This window comes from Danio rerio, chromosome 13, assembly GCF_049306965.1.
Source record: "Danio rerio strain Tuebingen ecotype United States chromosome 13, GRCz12tu, whole genome shotgun sequence".
Lineage (NCBI taxonomy): Eukaryota > Metazoa > Chordata > Actinopteri > Cypriniformes > Danionidae > Danio > Danio rerio.
Genome location: NC_133188.1, coordinates 43,952,106 through 43,973,908, shown reverse-complemented (window position 1 = coordinate 43,973,908; position 21,803 = coordinate 43,952,106). Strand labels below are relative to the sequence as shown.

The following is a 21,803-nucleotide window of genomic DNA, read 5'->3' as shown; positions in this document are numbered from 1 at the left end:
TCAGCAGATTAAAAAGACATCGGAAAATAAAGTGCAAAACGATGCCTGGGCTCTTCACGACCCAGAAGTTCCAGAATGAGCACCGCCAAAGAAACGTTGAACTTCAAAATCACTTTAAAAAGAATTGACCTGCCTTCAGTAGACATGAGATGCAGGATTTTCCCTCCAATTTTACAATAAGTTAAAAAGTTATTCAACAAAAATTTGATTTAGGGGTAAAATGTTGAGTTAAGCCATTTAATGAACTGTAGGAGCAAATAAATCCCATTGAAAATAACAGCGAAACACAATCTAATGCCCTCAGTTATTCAAGTTCTGCAGTCATTCATCTCAGTGCAAGCTTCACAGACACATCGTCCTTCAGTTTAGCACTCAATACAGTGAAATGGGATGATAAAGATAAGATAGGACTTCTTTTTTTGTCATATCTGTTTCTGTTCGGAGTTAGTCAATAAACTCAGATTTAATCTCACTGATCTGTTGTAATTTAATCCAAGGAGCATGAGAGATAATGAAATCAGTCAAGCTGGAGCCTTTAGATTAATGTAATCCAGAGACTGGAGTTTGGCTGACTGTAAACTATGGAAGCACATTTCTTCGCATGATAAAAAAAAAAGTAAAACATCGCATAATTCTGACTTTTACTTCTTTAAAAATGGTTTATATCTCACAATTCAGATTTTTCTAAAACTCTGACTTTATTTCTTGCAATTCTGAGGAAAATACCATTTAACCCTCTATGGCATGGTGTTGCACTCAGGCAACAAACCAGTTTTTTGGCCCAGAAAACCCCCCCTTTAATTTTTTTTAAATAAAATATCACAAAAAAAAAAAGTCTAATAATAGCTTGTGACCAATAAAATTTAAGGTGGGTGAGGGTTTGATCTTTCTTCTGGGGGCAAAACAGCCATTTTGGGACAATAGCCTGCTTGAGCACACTGCTAGCAGAACATAAATTAGATTTAACTTTTTAACATATTTAAATGTCTTTACATTAACAATGTGTGTGATGTGCATAGATATGTGAAGCATATTTGATTGAGACACTTTATGTTATTATCTGTATACTAAAATGGTAATTTTTCATTTCTTGCCTCAGGGCAACTTTGCAGTTTAGACCCCCTTTGTAAATACAATAACATCCTATTGATGGAAATGTGCAGAAATGTATATATAGAAATATGTATATAGCATTACTGTATACTATTCCTCACAGGAAATGGATATTGAAACATTTTATGGAGGTAAAGAACAAGATTAAGCAGTTGGGCTCATTCCTTCCGACAGCGAGCTTGAAGAGTCACATTAGCTGATTCCATTCAAAGATGCAAATTAAACTTGCAAAAAGCCACAGTTCTGCACAGTTTATCTTTAACCCTGATTAAACAAATCTGATTAAACTAACTGAGTACTTCAGGCTTGTTTGAAACCCACAGGTAAATGTGTTGAAGCAGGGTTGGAACTAAACTTTGCAAAATATAGGGTGAAATATTTTTCCTCTTTGAAACTGCAAGATACAAACTTGGATTCATGAACAAAAAATGACTAAAATTCCAAGAAAAGTTTATATTTTGTAACTTTGACTTTTTCCCCTCTTGGAAATGTTACCTTTATCCGAAAAATGTAGCATTGTTTTAACTTTTTTCTATCGATTGTGGGGGAAAGAAGTCAAAAGGGGCAAGATATAAACCATAAAAGCCTCATTTGTGAGGTTTTTATCTTATTTTTTAATTATTTTTTTGTGGCAGAAACTAGCTTCCATAGTTAAACCCATCCTCAAAGTGCTTATTTACACAAACAAGACTAAAATGAAACGCACTGAGAATATTTAACACATGAGAAGGGCATAGGGAAGGAAATTGTGTGCATATATATATTCATATTCTGGGACAGTTTCATTGTATATAATTACAAAATTAAAACAGGATCTTGCTGATGAGTAAATTAGACCAGCACAAGTTGGTGTGTGAAGGTGTGTGTTGGTGTGTGTGTGTGCCTGTGTGCGTCTATGTTCTTGTTGACACACACACAAACAAACAGGTGACGGTGATTACTGGACTTTAGTGACAGCCTCGTGAATGGACTCGGCCACATAGTCGATGTTCTTGGAGGTGAGACCGCACATGTTGATGCGGCCGCTGGCCATTAGATAAATGTGCTTTTCTTTTATCATGTACTCCACCTGCTTAGCTGTAAAACACAAAGATATGAAGATGATTTAGGGACACTGGGGGAAAGAGCACTGAAAAAAACCACACTAAAGTAAAATACCATTATACTCGGGGGGGGGGGGAAATGTAGTGCAAAATTAGTAAGAGTATCTGTTTTAAATACTACTCAAAGTATGAGTAAAATAGCCTTTTTTTAAAAGTACTCTGAGTATTATGAGCATTTTTTCGATTACGAGTATACTTTAAGCATTACTTGGTGAAAATTATCCCACCTTATAGCCTGCAATTTAAAAATGCCTCTGACATCAGCTCCATTTTCTTTTAAGCTCGTTTCTAAGTGTAATTAATTTTTTTTAACTATACATTTAAAACATGAGATGTGAGAATGCATTAATAAATGCACCAATAATAAGACCACAAAAAGCCGGTTGATGTGTTTACATGAGAGCAAAATCTGTACAAAATCTAAAAAAAGGACCAAAAATCTAGCTGTGACGATATGTTATAGGAACAATCCATTTTTGGGGGGGTATTAGGCAAGTTTTTTTTTATTTTGATTCTTTTTTTATTGAACATTTTTTAATATTAAACAAAGACTGAGATCCACCCAACAAAAATGTAAAATAAAATCAAAACAGAAATACTAAAATAATACGTACAAAATCAGGACTGAAATTTATCTGATACAGTCTCTCTCTAATATTTACAAAAAATTGTACAGTTTTCTTACTGGCACTATTTATTTTGGCTGTGATATATTCCAAACTAATAATTTCCAGTTATAGAGCCTCCAACATAGATCAACGGGAGGAAATAGGCTAATTTCATAACTCCCCTATTTGAGTTTTACTATTTTTTATCCATTCAGTCGATCTACAAGTTTGGCAAGAGCACATTTAGCTTAGCTTAGCATAGCATAGCATAGCATAGATCACTGATTCGGATTAGACCATTAGCATCTTGCTTTTTCTTCTTATTTCTAGAAATTTCCTTCAAATCTTCCTTCCTGACTTATCCGTAGTTAAATCATGTACTAAGACAGAGAAAAGCTCCAGTCCAAAGTAAAACTATACTCCTATTCAAGCAAAATAATAAAAGAATTTTGGTGTCGTATAATGGCTCCAGCAGGGGTCCTGATATTACGCAGAACCTTGAAAAAACCCTAGCTTGGTAACTAGGTAACGCATGCATAATATCATTGCGCCTACTACAGTCATGTCATTATTATTCCATAATAAGAGTATAATTCGAAATGATCTTATACTTTTTGAAATATTTGCGCGAGATGCTTTCCGTCTAATCAGTTCTTAATAATCTATGCTAAGCTAAGGTAAAAGTAAAACACTAAAAATAAATAAATAAATAAATAAATAATAATAATAAACTCGCCTTAACTCTGGGGGCCCATTTCCAAAAAAGTAGTGTTCTTTTAATGTTTGTTTCATTCATTCATTCATTTTCCTTTGGCTTAATCCCTTATTTATTAGAGGTTGCCACTGCGGAATGAACCCCGAACTATTCTGGCATATGTTTTATGCAGCTGATGCCCTTCCAGCTGCAACCCAGTACTGGGAAAAACCCATACACTTTCATACACACACTTGTACAACTACGGCCAATTTTGATTATTCAATTCACCTATAGTGCATATCTTTGGACCGTGGGGAAAAACCGAAGCAAGCAAAACCGAAACTCACGCAAGCAAAGGGAGAACATGCAAACTCCACACAGAAATGCCAACTGGCCCAGCAGGGACTCGAACCAGCGTTCTTCTTGCTGTGAGGCGACAGTGCTCTGAGCTACCATGCCACCCCCTTTAATGCTTATTAATTTTCATTTTGAACTATGGCTAACAAACTATGAGTGTCCAGCAGTTGAAATACACTTTTTTAACAGCATCAAGGCTTCTTTCATGATGATTTCAGAAAACATTACAAAAGGTAAATAAATAAAGGTTTGACACAACGGCAACAATTAATCTTCAGTAATGTGTGAGGAAACGGCATTAGACTGTTGGAGCAGATGTTAGAAACACATGCATTAGCAGAGTGTGAAAGTGCCAGGAGGAGATGCTTACGGTTGAGACCAGTGAAGCTGAACATGCCGATCTGTTCAGTGATGTGCTCCCAGGTTCCAGGAGTTCCCAGAGCCTTCAGTTTCTCCTTCAGCTGAGCTCGCATCAGCAGAACTCGGTCTGCCATAGTCTTTACATTGGCCTTCCTGGAGAAAAACATCAAGAAAACATCCAGTTCACATTTCACCCCAGTATTTGCAGGGGTAAAACAAGCCTAATAGATCATTAGGATTTTTTGCTATATTTTGTTATTTTTATTTTATTTTAACTTTTATTATATATATAAAATCTATATAAATGATGTACTGTAAATAATATTATTTACAATATGTGATTATTATTTTATTATTAAAGTATATTACTATTATTTATATTATTCATTCATTCATTCATTCATTCATTTTCTTTTCGGCTTAGTCCCTTTATTAATCAGGGGTCGCCACAGCGGAATGAACCATCAACTTATCCAGCGCATTTTTATGCAGCGGATGCCCTTCCAGCTGCAGCCCATCTCTGGAAAACATCCACATACACTCATTCACAACGGACAATTTACCCTACCCAATTCACCTGTACCACATGTCTTTGGACTTTAGGGGAAAACAGAGCACCCGGAGGAAACCCACGCGAAAGCAGGAAGAACATGCAAACTCCACACCAGCGACCTTCTTGCGGCGACAGCACTACCTACTGCACCACTGCGTCGCCCTTTATTTATATTATTAATGATGATAATAATAATAATAATAATAATCGTAAACTGTGTGTGATAAAACTACTATAAAAACTACTACTAATATAAAAGTATAAAATAGATGTGTGTGTGTGTGTGTATATATATATATATATATATATATATATATATATATATATATATATATTAGGGGTGTAACGATTTATCGTTGTACCATTTATTGCGATGCAAAAATGTCACAATATGCATCGTGGTGCTATGACGATTTCATTACGATATGACGTCCGTTTTCTCTTATTAGTTGAGCTGTTTGCACGTGAGCTACATTCCACCTGCTGTCGCACGTGAGTTCAGATTGCAGCAGCAGTAATGTTAGCAGACCAAGATGAGTGGAGCTGACATAGAGGATGGCCCATCTCTCAAAATCAGACGTCTGGCAACATTTCGGTTGTACAGTCATTGCTTTAGACTCGTCCGCTTTTTGACAGGCATACTGGGTCAAACATCCTAAGTTTTAAAGTCTTCACAGTGATTTACATACTTTGCACAGCGACAGGGATACCTCCTAATGGTGTTGAAAGAGTCACATACTGTATTTATAAGGTACAATTCACCCTAAAATATCATTCTGTCTTCATATAATGTTCCCGCCGCAAAATCACACATGACGTGAGCTGACCGTGAGCTGTTACTACAGAGGGCGGACTTTGATAGACGCGCGCGTATGGCAAGCCGTTTTAGCATTTAAACCTTTGTTCTGACTATCCATAAATATATTTAGAGATATCTCTAATTATATTTTGACTAGCCATAGTTATAATTCGACTAGTCAGAATGACAATTAGAGATATGTGCAATTACAATTGTACTAGTACGAAATCAGATTGGAGATATCTGCAAATATATTATGACTAGTCATATTCCTCCATTGACTTCCATTGAAAAATATTTGCAGATATCTCTAAATGAGTTTTGACTAGTCACAATTGTAATTAGAGATATCTCTAAATGAATTTAATTAAATATGAATTAAATACCTGGAAATGTGGATTTTTTTTTGCACACACAAAAAACGCAAGTGACCAAGCAAAGCCTTAAGCTCTTACTGTTAAATTCAATTGAATAGAAAGCTTTTTTTTTTTTTTTGCACCTTTACTTAAATTGTTCCTTAATTTTGTCTCTGTCATTTCAATAATATTTTTTTAAGAAGTTTTTAAATTGTTTTATTTTCCAGAGACAGGCCTGTTTAATTTATTTTCTTAAAGAAGGTTCAGTTTAACAAGTTGAAACAAAAGAAATACATAAAAAATAGTTTACTTGGTAAAATTTGCATTTTAGTTTAATTTTCAATTTTTATTCCAAATATCGTGATACATATCGAATCGTGAACATTATATTGTGATACACATCGTATCGTGAGCTGAGTGTATCGTTACACCTCTAATATATATATATATATATATATATATATAATTATTATTATTATTATTACATATATGTATGTCTGTTGTGTATGTATAGTTATATAGCATATCATTTTTTATACATGCTTTTATAACAGAATATTTGCATGAACAAGAGACAGTATATAAAGTATATAAATACTTGTATAAATAATATGCCATAATACACAAAAGTCATACACAAGATGAAATTTTTACTACACTAATGACAATCCTCAAAGTAAATAAATGATACAAAACTGTTCATTTAAAAAAATCCCAATGGCCCTAATAAATGCTGACTTTTATTTTTACAAAATGTACTTTTACCTTTTATCGTCTCACTTAATTGTTTCAAGAAATTATAAGTTTGTTGACGGTTACGCAAATTTTTATATTTGCATTCATGCATACGTGTATGTATATTTTTAAGTGTATATGCTGTTCAACAACAACAACAACAAAAACTTTAAATAAAAAACTTTAAAAAAAAAAACTAAAAAAAAAATGTTATTAGCATTTACCATTCAGCAAAGAGTTCCGGGGTGTTTAGTGTGATGGCGACCAGACGAGCTCCCTGTGACGGAGGGTTTGACCAGGTGATTCTCACGATCTTCTCCATCTGAGACAGCACACGATTCACATTGTCTTGATCTTTGGCTACAACAGTCAGGTTTCCCACTCTCTCATCTGCGAAGTCAGATTACTCTTTAAAATCACATGATTCTGAACCAGGATTGAATAAAAATATAACCTGTAAATGCTGTCGGAGCCACTTACTGTACAGACCGAAGTTCTTGGAGAACGACTGAGCACAGAACAATTCAAAACCCTGTGATACAAAGTAACGCACGGCCCAGGCGTCCTTCTCTAAATCTCCTGAGGCGAAGCCCTGATAGGCTGAATCAAAGAAGGCAAACAGATTCTTTCGCTGAAGAGACAAATGAGAAAAGAGATAATTAGTTAGTTACATACATAAGACATGACAGTTTGGATTTAGGCAATCAAAAACGTAAAGGGATGGTTCAAAAAAATGAAAATTAAGTCAACATTTACTCATAATTTATGCGTCACAAATATGTTTGTGTTTCTTTATTCTGTTGAACACAAAATAAGCTATTTTAAAGAATGTTGGAAACTGGTAGTCACTGACCTTCACAGTATTTCCTTCTACTAGTCATAATTATATCTGCAAATTTCTGACATTCTGCAAAATATCTTCTTTTGTGTTTAATAGAACTGTACTGTACTGAATGTACTGTTTCCTATATTATACAAGAGAACAGCAGTAACTTTGTTCACCAAACATATAAACAAGTGTTGCTAAATTGAATATTTTTGTATTTTAAACCTTAAATAAAAGTTTAATAATTTCTTTATTAATTTTATTTACATTTTGAACTCTTACATTAAAAATTGTTCCTTAGAAATCTGTTGATGTTTTTAAAGTCACACCTTTTTACCAGGAGACACCTATTTTACAGTTTTTCTCAGTGGCTTTGGTGCATTTCTCACAACACTATTTACATTTGCACAACAGTTAATGCATTTCTCAAAACAATTAGTACAAACTGCAAAACCGAGATGATAACCTGCAAAAGTGTGTCACTGCCTCAAAATGGAGAGCTCATTCCTCAAAAGCAAGTATTCATGTCAGTGAAGGTGTCAGTGTCATTAAAATGAAAAGTCCTGACACCATTGTTTATGAACAAGATAGTCAAATGGCTTTGTCATGTTTTCATTATGACAGTTTACTCTGTACATGTTTTCCAAAGCATAAAAGTCAGATTTTGGTGACACGTCCTGCAAATGCTCAAGACAGCACTAAATACTATTTGCACAGCCATTTGAAAACTACAGTAAAGTTGGACATCACTGCATTTAGTGAGATATCTGAGTTCAAGACACTGAATGCATGTTTCACATTTTTACTGCATTTGCACTTTATAATCCTAGTTTATTTACAGAATTGTGCAAAAGAATAAACACACCCTTATTTACAGCAAACATACACTTCCTTTGAGTAGAGCTGTGCACAACTATAAACAATATTGCAGAATATATTGGAACTGAACCTACAACATACACAGGTCTGTAAATCATTCATAAAATTGTTCAAGACATTTTCAGGTGAAAAAAAAAAAGATTAAAACCTTTTTATAAAATTTACATTTGACAGATTTTGACAGCTAGTTCAACATTTTTTTGTATGTAATGACTCAAGTAATGAAATGAAGACTATTAGTTTAATATGGAATGACTATTCAGCATTCACAAGTTTAGTTAATTTTGAAATAAACAAAAAGAAGCAGATGATAATGTAATAAATAGCAGAGAGTTGTATGAAAGCAATTGATGCATTCCAAAAGCATTTGCATTTTGTTGGAAGCAATGAGAATCTGCTACTGTGATGTGCACAAATGACTAATTGTTTTAAGAAATGCATTAACTGATGTTCAAATATAAATAGTGTTGTAAGAAATGCACCAAAGGCACTGAGAAAAACTGTAATATTCACAATCAATCTTAAAAAAAAAAAACCTAGAAAAAAGAATGGGGGAAATTGCACAAAAACAGCAGACAGTCTGAATGAAAATATTCATAACATAAATATATACACAAATACAATTTCTGAAATTTGGTGGTCCTTATAAAAAGACAGAAAATGCTAGACGAAATGTGTTTAATGCTAGAAGGTATACTTTTAAAAATTAATAAAATGGTCAAATAAATAAATAATTTAAAATAGGTTTCATCATCAAACTCTAATTGTAGCCATCAGACTAGAGTGACCCCTCATAAATCTTTGCTAATTATTATTTTTTTCTGCATATGAATACAAACGCAAAAAGCAAAAAATAAATAAATAAAAATACAGTGGGCAACTGATTTCATTAAATACCTTAACTGGAAAAAACAAAGATCCTTCAATTGAACAGGACATCAATCAAGACTTTTGGTCTTTTGGTGTTTTCCTATTTTAGTTTCAATTTATGAGCTATACATAAACCTATTTTTCTCATCGGGCCAATAACAGTAACATTAAATTAAAAAATCTGTAGTTATCAGCCAATACCAAAGTTGTCACTGATATATCGTGCATTTCTACTTTTAACCGTAATGAACGCAGTATTACTTTTTATTTCATGCACTAAACAACTGTCACAAGACATATCCCATCAACATTCAGGATGATGATTACAAGATTAACTGGACTCAAATTGTGAAAAAAAGGCTACATTTTATTCATAAATTGACTACGAATCGACCTGAATCCCACTGAAAGTCTTAAGATAAGCTGACAAAATTAAATGTAACTTTTAATGAAATAAACTTGATTGTAAAGCAATGCCATGATGAACGATGACCCTGTGTGACTCAACTTTATGATATATTCAAGTTATTGTGCAATAGTTAACTTAGTATTTATAAAACTACAGAGAGCTTAAATTTAGACAACAGTAGGTTGTAATGGTAGGCTGTGTTTAAATGCTCTATTACACACAATTAGGGACCATTTTTGTTCTATGTGCTTCAGTATTTCTAAACCTGGCATGTCGGTCAGATGATGTGGAGGTGTAGTGATGCCCTCACCTTCATGACTTCAGCAATCTGCTTCCACTGGTCCTGGGTGGGGTCTGTGCCAGTGGGGTTGTGGGCGCAGGCATGCAGAACGAAGATGGAGTGATCAGGTGCACTCTGATGCCAAAGACATGAGAGTTAGACTGTATATAGCCAATGTTTATTTAAAGGGGTGGTCCAGAATGTAATTTTAAGGCTTGGTTGTGTTTATAAGATGCAAAGCAATGTGTGCTCATGTTTCACTTGAAGGAAATCGCGTTATTTTTTCATACATCTCACTTTGATTATACACAGCTACTCGGCTAACATGAAAACGACTGATATATGTCTTAGTTCCTCTGAAAGGCCCGCCCTTAAGTGACTCTGATTGGTTATCGTCATAATGTGCTGCGATTTGCAGATCAGCTCCACGTCACGCCCATAAAAGCATGCACTTTTCTGTTGTGTAAACAATCAGTCAACCTCCTGCCTGCTCACAAAAATAAAATCTGACAAGTTTCTGTAACGAGTGAAAATGGGGTGCGGCTCCTTTAAGAGCGTTTGCCATTGTGTGTGTGCGTCTATGTGTGTGTGTGTGTGTGTGTGTGTGTGCACTGCGAAAAAAATGCTTTTCTTACTTAGATTTTTTGTCTTGTTTCTAGTCCAAATATCTAAGAATTCCTAAATCAAGAAGAATTTTCAAGACAAGCAAAACATATTGCCTTTTTTTGAGAAATAATATTTCAATATTAAGTGAGTTTTTCCTTAAAACAAGCAAAATAATCTGCCAATGGGGTAAGCAAATTAGTCTTGTTTTTTTCTTTTGACGTAAGATTATTTTGCTTAACCCATTGGCAGATTATTTCAATTGTTTTAAGGTAAAACTCACTTAATATTGGAATATTATTTCTCAAAAAAAGGCAATATGTTTTGCTTGTCTAGAAAATGCTTCTTGATATAAGAAATTTTAGATATTTAGACTAGAAACAAGACAAAAAATCTAAGCAAGAAAAGCATTTTTTGCAGTGTGTGAGAATGTGTAAACTTTCTGTGACAAGCGCATGTGCGCGGGAGTTTTTTTTCCTTTTTCTCTGATGCTCGAATTAAGTTATTTTCTGTAATATACCGACAGAAGAATAAAGCACAAGATGTGGGATGAGACCAGTGTGAGCCTTGATTTATTTTTCTGCTGCTACCACGAGTCAGGTGAGCTATCCTGTTTTTTTTTTTTACTCTATGCATTACACGATGTCTTTCACATGTATCCGAATAAGCCGGTGTGAGTAATATAAATCATCCACATATCTTTTGCGACTTCATTATCTGAGATATGAAACATGGAAAAGCTGCTTAAAGACAATCAATGCAAAGTTGCGCACACACATAAGAGAAACAAACGTGCTGGTGGAGTGTGTGTGTTTTTACAGCAGTATGATTAATATGAATTTGTAGCTAAATCATTTGTGGCGCAAAGCAGCATTTCCCATTGTTTTCATCGTTGCTACAGCATACCATTAACACTAGACACTGTACATGTCATGATCAATTTTAACAAATAAAAACACTTTCAGGTTGTAGTTCACAGCTTCTGCTTTAAGGAGATTTTAACCGAATCCAGCACTAAACTGAGAGAGATTCTGGAGCTGTTTTGTCAAATCATGCTTGCTGTGTATTTTATGATTCTCTGGAACATAATTAATATTGAACTGTAAGCACTTTTGTCTTTGTGTCGTGTCCTTTGGAAGCCCAAATACAAAAACAGACGAAGCTCTGTGGAAACAGCGGTGTTTAGATGCATTTTTTGCTTCATCTCTGCTATAACGTTACAGCGCCTCTGGCCACGGCTCTTAGCTGCGCAGTTTGTGTGCGCATTAAACCAACCTTTGTGATCTCACAGTGGGCGGAAGTATTTTTTGTAGTCCCCAAAATTCTTTCATTGTAGGCTTTGCTAAGCTAACTCTGTAAAAACCAAGGTCTCCCTTTGCATTGAACTTTTTACATTCAGAGATGTTGTTTATGTTCACACAGCTACATTACACATCAACTAACGTTTAAAATATGATATCGTAGTGGACCACCCCTTTAATGATCATCATTTACAGTGTTTCCCTGTTAGTGTACTGTAATTCAATTTTATAATGGCACTTGTGTGGTTAATTATAGAATTCTTTCTGCACAAATATTAAAAAGATCTTAGTTGACTTTTTATCAAAACCTGATAAATAAGCAGCTATAAAACACAAACGGAATTTAAACCACTACTCACCTCCATGTCACCCAGAAAACCTGCCAGATCGAGTCCACGCTTCACTGGGTCCCAGTATTTGTATGGACGGATGTCCTCAAACCCAGCATTAGAGAAAACGGCATTGTGGTTTTCTACAACCAAAGATGCAAGATGATTAACATTTAAGAAATTGAAACAACAATAAACACAATAATTTACTCAAACAAGTTAAAGGTGCAGTAAGTGATTGTCTTCAGAAACATTTTTTGTTGTTGTGCTGGTTGAAAGTCCCTTCACATTCCAATAGTAAAGATTAAAGTAAATGATCTAAATGCATTTATACATTTAAAGTCAGAGTTATTAGCCCCCTTTGAACTTTTTTTCTTTTTTTAATATTTCCTAAACGATGGTTTACGATAATGATGTCTGATAATATTTTTTTTCTTCTGGAGAAAGTCTTATTTGTTTTATTTCAGCTAGAATAAAAGCTGTATTTAATTTTTTAACCACCATTTTAGGGTCAGATTATTAGCCCCTTTAAGCTATATGTTTTTTCGCTAGTCTACAGAACAAACCATTGTTGTCGACTTAACCCATCCTGCCTAGTTAACATAATTAACCTGGTTAAGCCTTTAAATGTCACTTTAAGCTGTATAGAAGTGTCTTGAAAATATCTAGTCAAATATTATGTACTGTCATCATGGCAAAGATAAAATAAACAGGGGGGCAAATAATTCTGACTTCAACTGTATGTATTTTTATATTCTGGGTAAGGCATAAGACTAAAAAATGTTCATCCAATTAAAATTTGTCAGGCCGACACTTCCCATAATTCTGATAAGTAGCCCAAACTGTCTGTCAGCAAATGCAGGTTTGTACAACTGCACACTCATTCACGCAGATCCGCCTTTTGCGCAGTCATGACAATATTTATCAAAGTGCTGTACATAATGCTTTTAAAAAGCAGCTCTCAAAAGCCAAACTATAAAAATACATTTCAGACTTGGTATAAAAACAGCAAGTTAAAATACTCTGGCCAATTAAGTATCTGTATTGCTGTAATGCAGTTATACAGATTTTCTATATGTGACTTGGTCTTCTGCTCACCCCATGTTGGTGCAGACACATAAACTGGAGTTTTTGTGTTGTCAGTTCCATTGTACCAGCGGCGAAGAAATTCAGCTCCGATCTTTAGAGCACCAGTACCTCCTAAACACTGCACAGCCCCTACCTGAAAAACAACCAAAAACGTCACATAAAAACAAAAAACAGCAGTAAAAAACTATAAAATAAAATGTGCAAATAAACCTATAATTAATTTGGGTAATTACCGACCAAAAATGTGACCCTGAACCATAAAACCAGTCTTAAGTTGCAAGGGTATATCTTTGGCAAAAAAAAGCTTTCATGGGTTAAAATAATACATTTTTGTTTTATACCAAAATTCATTAGAATATTAAGTATGGATCATGTGCCATTAAAATATTTAGTACATTTTCAACAATACATTTAAGTATTAAAGTAAAGTAGATATTTACTTTTACAAAGGCCATAAAAGTAAATACCAAAACTCAATTTAGACAACTTTAAATGTGATTTTCTCTGTATTTAGATTATTTTTGTACCCTTAGACTCCAAATTTTCAAATAGTTTTTTTCTCTGCCAAACATTCCCCAATCCTAACAAACATACAAAAGAGGAAAGTTTATTCATTTTGCTTTCAGACTTTCAGACTTTTCCATTTTTAATGAATATACTTTAATTAAATAATTTATAAACTTAAAAATGTATGAAGTACAGTTGAAGTGTATTATTAGCCCCCCTGTTTAATTTTTCCCCCAATTTCTGTTTAATGGAGAGCAGATTTTTCAACACATTTCTATTCATTCATTCATTCATTCATTCATTTTCTTGTCAGCTTAGTCCCTTTATTAATCCGGGGTCGCCACAGCGGAATGAACCGCCATCTTATCCAGCAAGTTTTTACGCAGCGGATGCCCTTCCAGCCGCAACCCATTTCTGGAATTTCATACACTACGGACAATTTAGCCTACCCAATTTACCTGTACCGCATGTCTTTGGACTGTGGGGGAAACCGTGAAACTGTGAAGTCTACTGCGCCACTGCCTCGCCCTTTTTCTATTCATAATAGTTTTAATAACTCATTTCTAATAACTGATTTATTTTATCTTTGTCATGATGACAGTAAATAATATTTTACTTGATATTTTTCAAAACACTTCTACACAGCTTAAAGTGACATTTAAAGGCTTAACTACGTTAATTAGGTTAAGTAGGCAGGTTAGGGTAATTAGGCAAGTTATTGTATAATGATGGTTTATTCTGTAGACTATCGGAAAAAAATACTTGGCTTAAAGAGGCTTATTTTGTCCCTAAAATGTTTTTTTTATTAAAACTGCTTTTATTATATCCAAAAAACAAAAACAAAAAAACAAATAAGACTTTCTCCAGAAGAACAAAAAATATCAGACATACTGTGAAAATTGCTCTGTTAAACATCATTTGGGCAATATTTAAAAAAGAAAAGAAAATTCAAAGGGGGGCTAATAATTCTGACTTCAACTGTAGTTTGTGTTCCAGAATCACAAATATATATTACCAGCCTTGATTTAAGTAGTTAAGGAATTAAGGTAGGAAATAAGGAAGGAAGGAAGGAAGGAAGGAAGGAAGCATAGAATAGAATAGAATAGAATAGAATAGAATAGAATAGAATAGAATAGTGAGAGAGACAATTAACATGTTGCTACATTTTTATTAAGGCTGCATTATTTGATTCAAAACACAATAAAATCAGTAATATGAAATGCTAATACAATTTAGCATTTTACTAATGTCCTATTCGAATACATTTTACAATGTATACAATAAACTGAATTTTCAGCAACGTCACTCACTCTCAATGATCCTTCAGGAACCATTCTAACATGCTGATTTGCTGCAAAAGAGGCATCCTTTTTAATAGATCACTAAAGTTTGTATAGAAACCCCAATCTATTTAATTTTTCTGATGACTAGACATATGAAAAGAGCATCACTTATATTTTAAATTTAAATTATCTCTTTACTGTTAAATTTGATAGATTCATTCAAAAGTATTCATTCTTAAGATTACTGTAGATTGTATTTCCAGAGACTTTTATATTTTGGAGGCTTAACTGAAGAAATATTTAAATAGTTGTAAAAGAAGCGATCAAACACCTGCATCCTACAACAGAAAAAAAACAATTACAAAATTATGTTTGTGAAATAAGTGTGATCTTTTCTGACCCGGTTCTCCTTAATAGCAGGACTGTCTTCACCAAGAGCGATCTTAGATGCGCTGGAACGAAATTCTGGCAGGCCTAGGATGGGCAGGTACTCGTGGTTCAAACTGTGGTCATCAGCGATCATCTTCTCCACTTTCCTCACCACGGGGAGAACCCAGGGCTGACATTCATCTGTCCTGTAGGCTGAAGAGAGGAACACCATGACCATTCAAAACAAAGGCAGGCTAAATTATGATCCACACACTCCCTCTCAGCTAAAATTTTGGATCAAACGTTTTTTTTTTTTTTTATTGGAAGAAATTAATACTTTTATTCTGCAAGGATGAAGTACATGACAGTAAAGACATTTATAAGGTAAAGATTTTTAAATAATGCTGCTTTCCCTACTTTCAGATCAAGAATTCTGAGAAAATGTTTTCTTGTTTAGACAACAATATTAAAAGTGCTGTGAGTGTAAAGTGCTTTAAAGTGTTCATTTTTATTCAATGTTTTACAGAAAAATGAAGAGAGGGTGAGATATATAGTAGCCCCTCCCCCTTATTAAAAACAGCCAATAGCATGTTTTTTAAAAACAGCTCAGCCAGTGAGAGTGGCTGAGCTCAAGAGCATCAAAAGAAAAGCAAATGAGAAGCATCTTGAAGGGGGCAGGGCATGTCAGATTGTAAATAGCATTTGATTGGTCCATATTTGATGAGAAACTTAAGTATGAGGTGGCGTCAAAAAAAAAAAAAAAAGATCGATTTAAGGGGGACAAACTGCAAGCTTTAGATAATTATGACAGTTTTATACCTTCTAAACTTTATTTTGTCACTGTTTTGGAGCACACTAGATTATCTACTTGATATCTTTAAAATTAACTTTTACTAACATCTTAAAAACATTTAATTTCACAGGACCTTTAAACTATTTTAAATCTCCACCTCCATGCATTGCAGCCCCCTAAAATTGATCAAATACAGAGTAACACTACCCTAGTCTTTGATGACTACAGCGTGCCAGAAGATTGTTAATAAAGAAAACTACTTGAAAAAACCCCAGAGTATCTTGCTCTTCGCTTCTGAGTTTACATAATATTAACCTTAGCAATTTCATTCATTTAATATTTTGTTAATTATTCCAGCCAATAATAATCCTTTATCTAGAAGAACAAATATAATAAGAAACACTGTGACAAAAATATCATACATATCATGTGATAAATATTAACTTGGTACTTATTTTCACAACCAAGAGGGCTAATGAGGGCAAGGCAGTGGCGCAGTAGGTAGTGCTGTCGCCTCACAGCAAGAAGATCGCTGGTTAGAACATCGGCTGGGTCAGTTGGCGTTTCTGTGTGGAGTTGGCATGTTCTCCCTGCCTTCGCGTGGGTTTCCTCCAGGTGCTCCGGTTTCCCCCAGAGTCCAAAGACATGCGGTACAGGTGAATTGGGTAGGCTAAATTGTCCGTAGTGTATGAGTGTGTGTGTGTGTGTGTGTGTGTGGATGTTTGCCAGAGATGGGTTGCGGCTGAAAGGGCATCCGCTGTGTAAAAACTTGCTGGATAAGTTGCCGGTTCATTCCGCTGTGGCAACCCCAGATTAATAAAGGGACTAAGCCGACAAGAAAATGAATGAATGAGGGCTAATGATTATGTCTTCAACAACTGTATATTACACTACAAATTTCAGTGAATTCCTTTCTATTCAGTATCAATCATACTCAATTGTTCCTATTTTATCAGTGCAGTCTAGGATCAGGATTTATCTGTGAACTTTCAACCATGAGCAAAATGTGCTTATTCGACAATAACGTGTACTTCTGTTCTGATATCCTGCTGCAGCTTTTCTTTTAAAATCCAAAACACATGCAGAACAAAACATCTGTTCTGTTTATTACTGGTCAATATCTGAATTACATGAGTTTTGTGAGGCACAGCAATATTTTCATAAAGTTGATTATACAGTTGAAGTTGAAGTGCCAATCAATCAATATATTAATATAGCACATTTATTATTATATTTTAACGACTGAAATAAAAATAAGTGATAATCTTAATGTGTTGCACTTAATATGGTCTATAATCTTCAATATTCAAAACAATAATACTAATATTTTAAGTTAATTCACATGCACAACAAAATATCGTTTTCTTGCAGCGAACATCTTCAGAAAGCACATAAAAATCAGTGTGTTTTTCAGGGTTGCTCAAGAGAGATAATCATTTCAGCATTGACACTGAGGAAAGACCACAGACTAGAGGGAGGTGGTCACAAAAAAATGCACAAACAACCATGACTCAGGGCTTTTCAAAGAGGTGACTTTCATCTTTCACTCAGGAGTCACGTTCGGTGTCTGCTGGGTGTCAGGAAAAGCAGAAGATAAAGATAATCCTGACACAATCCTCCAAGGTCAAGCTGACTAACCAGGATCAGGAATAACTACACAGCAGATGACAGATAACCCCTGCTTCTGCACAATAATACTGTTGACAGAACACAATCTATTCATCCACAGCTAACAGCGCTGCACAAGTGAATGGCCGACCAGTGCCAGGATAACTTTTATTATACCTTTTAGATATATATAATGAGCAAATATGTTTTTTTTTAATCTATCCACAGCTGATTTGTCTTGAGAGAGCAGGATCAGGATCTCCTAGATATATTTAGAAGCCCTAGATGCCATTGGAGCTAAATGACATGACTTTAATGTCAGTGTGATAAAATATATTATGTTGTGTGGCTTATGCAGTGAACAGAAAAGTAAAGTTTCCTAAAACTAAAAGCTGTTTTTGTTCCTTTTACCCGGAGGCAAAGAGATTTTAAAATTGTAAAATACATGTGTAAGCATTTTTTTTAACATAAAGTATTAGTAGCAGTAATAAGAGTATTACCATTATTGTTTCCAGTACATTAAGCGTGACTAAATGGGAGAGGAATTTTAAATAATACTAAAACATCATCTATCTATCTATCTATCTATCTATCTATCTATCTATCTATCTATCTATCTATCTATCTATCTATCTATCTATCTATCTATCTATCTATCTCTCTCTCTCTCTCTCTCTCTCTCTCTCTATATATATATATATAGGTTCTTATGATACTGGAAAACTTTTTTTGTACAGAAAAATTTTTGTAAGGCCTGGAAAATTTTGGGAAAAATAAGTAAACCCAAAATGTTTTGAAAAAGTCATGGAAATTTGCAAAACAAATATCTGTGTACTTTAATGTATTTGAGAAGATAATATTGGGTAAATTTCAAATACAATTGCGATGTCTATCCCTTCACGTGACATTCTCTGTGTGGGGCAAAAAGCAACTTGCAGTTTTAGCTTTACCTCTCTTTCACTTGCATTTGTCATAATTCAAGATACATTTTGAGTGTCATGTCCAGCAACAATCTCTAATAACTACTACAGAGGTAGGATAATGTGTGTGCTAAAGGCTAATTTGCGCTAATTTAGCCTTTAGCCTAAGACACAAGCAAACATTTTTAAAAATTTTCACACAAGATATTTTCTAAAAGCGATTTTACTGGTATAAAATAAAAATAAACAGATTATCACATTTTTTTTTTTTTGATATGCTAAAATACATTTGAACATTTTTTAGACAATTTTTTTCTCATTTACTACATGTACATCGCATTACATAAAACATTAGGTCATGAATATTTACCTAAAAGTTTTGGAAATGTCATGGAATTTTTGTAGTAAAAATACACATGAACCCTGATATATATATAAAATATTAAAATGATATTAAAACAGCGTTAAAAGTTTATATGTATGATTTTAATGCTCAGACCATATATATATATATATATATATATATATATATATATATATATATATATATATATATATATATATATATATATATTATGTAACATTAATCTAAAATCTAATGGAAAATCAGCATACAGTACACACTGCCTACAGTTATATATTTACATTCAGTTAATCAGAGACAGTTAACGTTAAATGTCAGATCATAATGCATGAAGAATCTCATGTTACTGATGCTGCTATTGGATTGCAGAAAACAGCTGATCTGAGCTCACGTGCTGTGTCCTCCAGTATCATAATTTAAAAACACATGGGGCTTATTTAAATGCAATTCATTCTAAATGAGCAGTACAGAAGCAGATAAGCAGGTCTTGTTTTATTGAAAAGGCCTATTGTTGTCACAGTAAGAGGATAACAGTATGAACTCAGCCAAAGCATGCATTATTCTGACACACACACACACACACACACACACACACACACTTATGTATATCTAGATATGCAAATCTGTGTGTGTGTTTCTAGCGCATCTCTCACCTCCGACTCCCAGATTCACCTTCTTCTGATCCTGATCCTCACGGAAATCTGCTGTCAGTTTGAACACTGCGACAGGAGCAGCCTGTGGGACTTCACCAAATATCGACATTTTGCTGGTTTAATGGGTCTGTAAATGTAGAGAAGAGGGGGGAGAGTGGTTACCGCTGGATTGAAGTGCGGTATGATGAACACTGACTGACTTTAACCTTCAAATGTGAGATTTGGGCAATGGAGGACAGGCGTGTTTAAGCTTACCAATAGAAACATGCAGTTGATGGTGGACTCGCGGACTGTCCAATCGTATTGTAGTACAAGAAGGTCAAGCGGCTACGTCATCAAAAAACGCGCTGGGGCGACCAATGAGAGCGCGCGTACGTGAGACTGACGTGACTTTTAGCCAATAGTAAAGCAGAATAGGGCGGGATGCGTTTGCTTCAATGAGCTGCGTTGTTTTCATTCACACCCACGGTTATCAGAGTTCCACATCCCAGTCATCGGCATCATTATTTTGAAATTGTGCAATTTATGAGCGTTATCTGCTTTTATGAAAACAAGTTTCATAATATTCTGCGTAGTTCAATGTAACAGTAGTGCTGTGTAGACTTCCACCTCAGATAAGGATCAAGAACGCTGTACTGAAATTACTATCTATATCAAATTAAGACTTCCCATATGTAACTTATTAATACACTGAATGGCAATTTGTGTCACGCTTTACAATTAGGTTTCATCAGTTAGCTTAATGTATTTACTACTAACATTGACTAATTATGAACATTAGCTACTACAGCATTAATTCAATCCAGTGTTGCCAACTTAGCTATTTTGTTGCCATATATATTGCTAGATTTAGCAACTTTTCAAACTACCCAAGCAACTTTTTTCAAAAAGCACCAAGCAAAAAAAAAAGCGATTTTTAACATACATTTGGCTACTTTTAGCCATTTTAAACAGTGACTCAAAAGAGCAGTGGCTGCAGGCTTCACTCAGTAGAGTAAATTGCTAGCTCAGATGTTTTTCATATCTGTTAATTTACTGATATTTGTTATCATGCATAATTATTAGTAATTCAGGTAACAATTTATTCCAATAGTGCTATAATTGTTGTCGCTTTCACAAATGTGGTAATTTCACAAGTAAAAAAAGAGTAAATACACAAACTGATTGTGTAAAAGAATGAAAACTCTTTATTATCAGTGTTATATTTGAAAATAAAAAAAATCTTATCAAAAAGTGTTTTTTTATTTTACAAATAGTCAACTATATTTTTTATACAAATCTAAATGGACATATTTCAAATAATGTTTTTGGTAAGATGGTCAGTCAATTTGAGAAAACATCAATTATTTAGTACTACATAAAGATGTAGTTTTTAATTTTTTGTTTATTTATTTTTAATTAACTTTAAGAAACTGTATAATATAACTTAAAATACAGTTAAAGATAACAGTTCTTTTACACAATAATCACATTAGATGGATAAGAAAGTCGACAGATTTTATTTTATTTTATTTTTTTAAGGAACCTGTTTGTGAAAGTAAATTTTTCCCAGCAAGTATTAGAAAGTTCACAGTGGCTTCTAACGACTTGTTTTGGTTTTCAAAATAACAAATGACATACTTAAGGTGCAAATTACCACTCATATTAATCTTAAAAAAACAATATGAACTTAAATCATTCCAAAACAGTGATGATACATCGCAAGAAAAAAGAATCATTTCGTGTGTCAGACCACAAGATGTCGCTCGAAGCTTTTGTTATTGTTTCCTCAGCAAATGCTGTGAGCTGTTTTGGTTTTAAAGGGGTGTAATGGAATCATAACTCAATTCCCAAGGGGAAAATAGAAACATGAGCTGCTCTGTTAGTGATATTTATATCATGAAGGACTTAAAAATGTACGTCCAGACAACATATTGTTCATCACCAAACTACACTGTAAAAAACGCATGGGTTGCACACAATTTCGACTTGTTGTCCCAACACAAATCTAGTTGTAGCCTATTTATTTCCATAATCATAATAGAAAATATAACCCTGAA

At 34.0% G+C, this 21,803-nt stretch overlaps 1 protein-coding gene across 1 annotated transcript; it reads right to left on the bottom strand.

Annotated features, from left to right (window-relative positions):
- Positions 1 to 223: 223 nt before the first annotated feature.
- On the bottom strand, positions 224 to 20,011 carry got1 (glutamic-oxaloacetic transaminase 1, soluble). The gene is given in 9 exon segments (NM_213057.2): positions 224 to 2,190; positions 4,249 to 4,391; positions 6,906 to 7,071; positions 7,162 to 7,312; positions 9,976 to 10,080; positions 12,209 to 12,321; positions 13,277 to 13,400; positions 15,458 to 15,639; positions 19,765 to 20,011. Coding segments are annotated over 9 exon segments (1,233 nt in total). The 5' UTR covers positions 19,874 to 20,011; the 3' UTR covers positions 224 to 2,050.
- Positions 20,012 to 21,803: the final 1,792 nt, after the last annotated feature.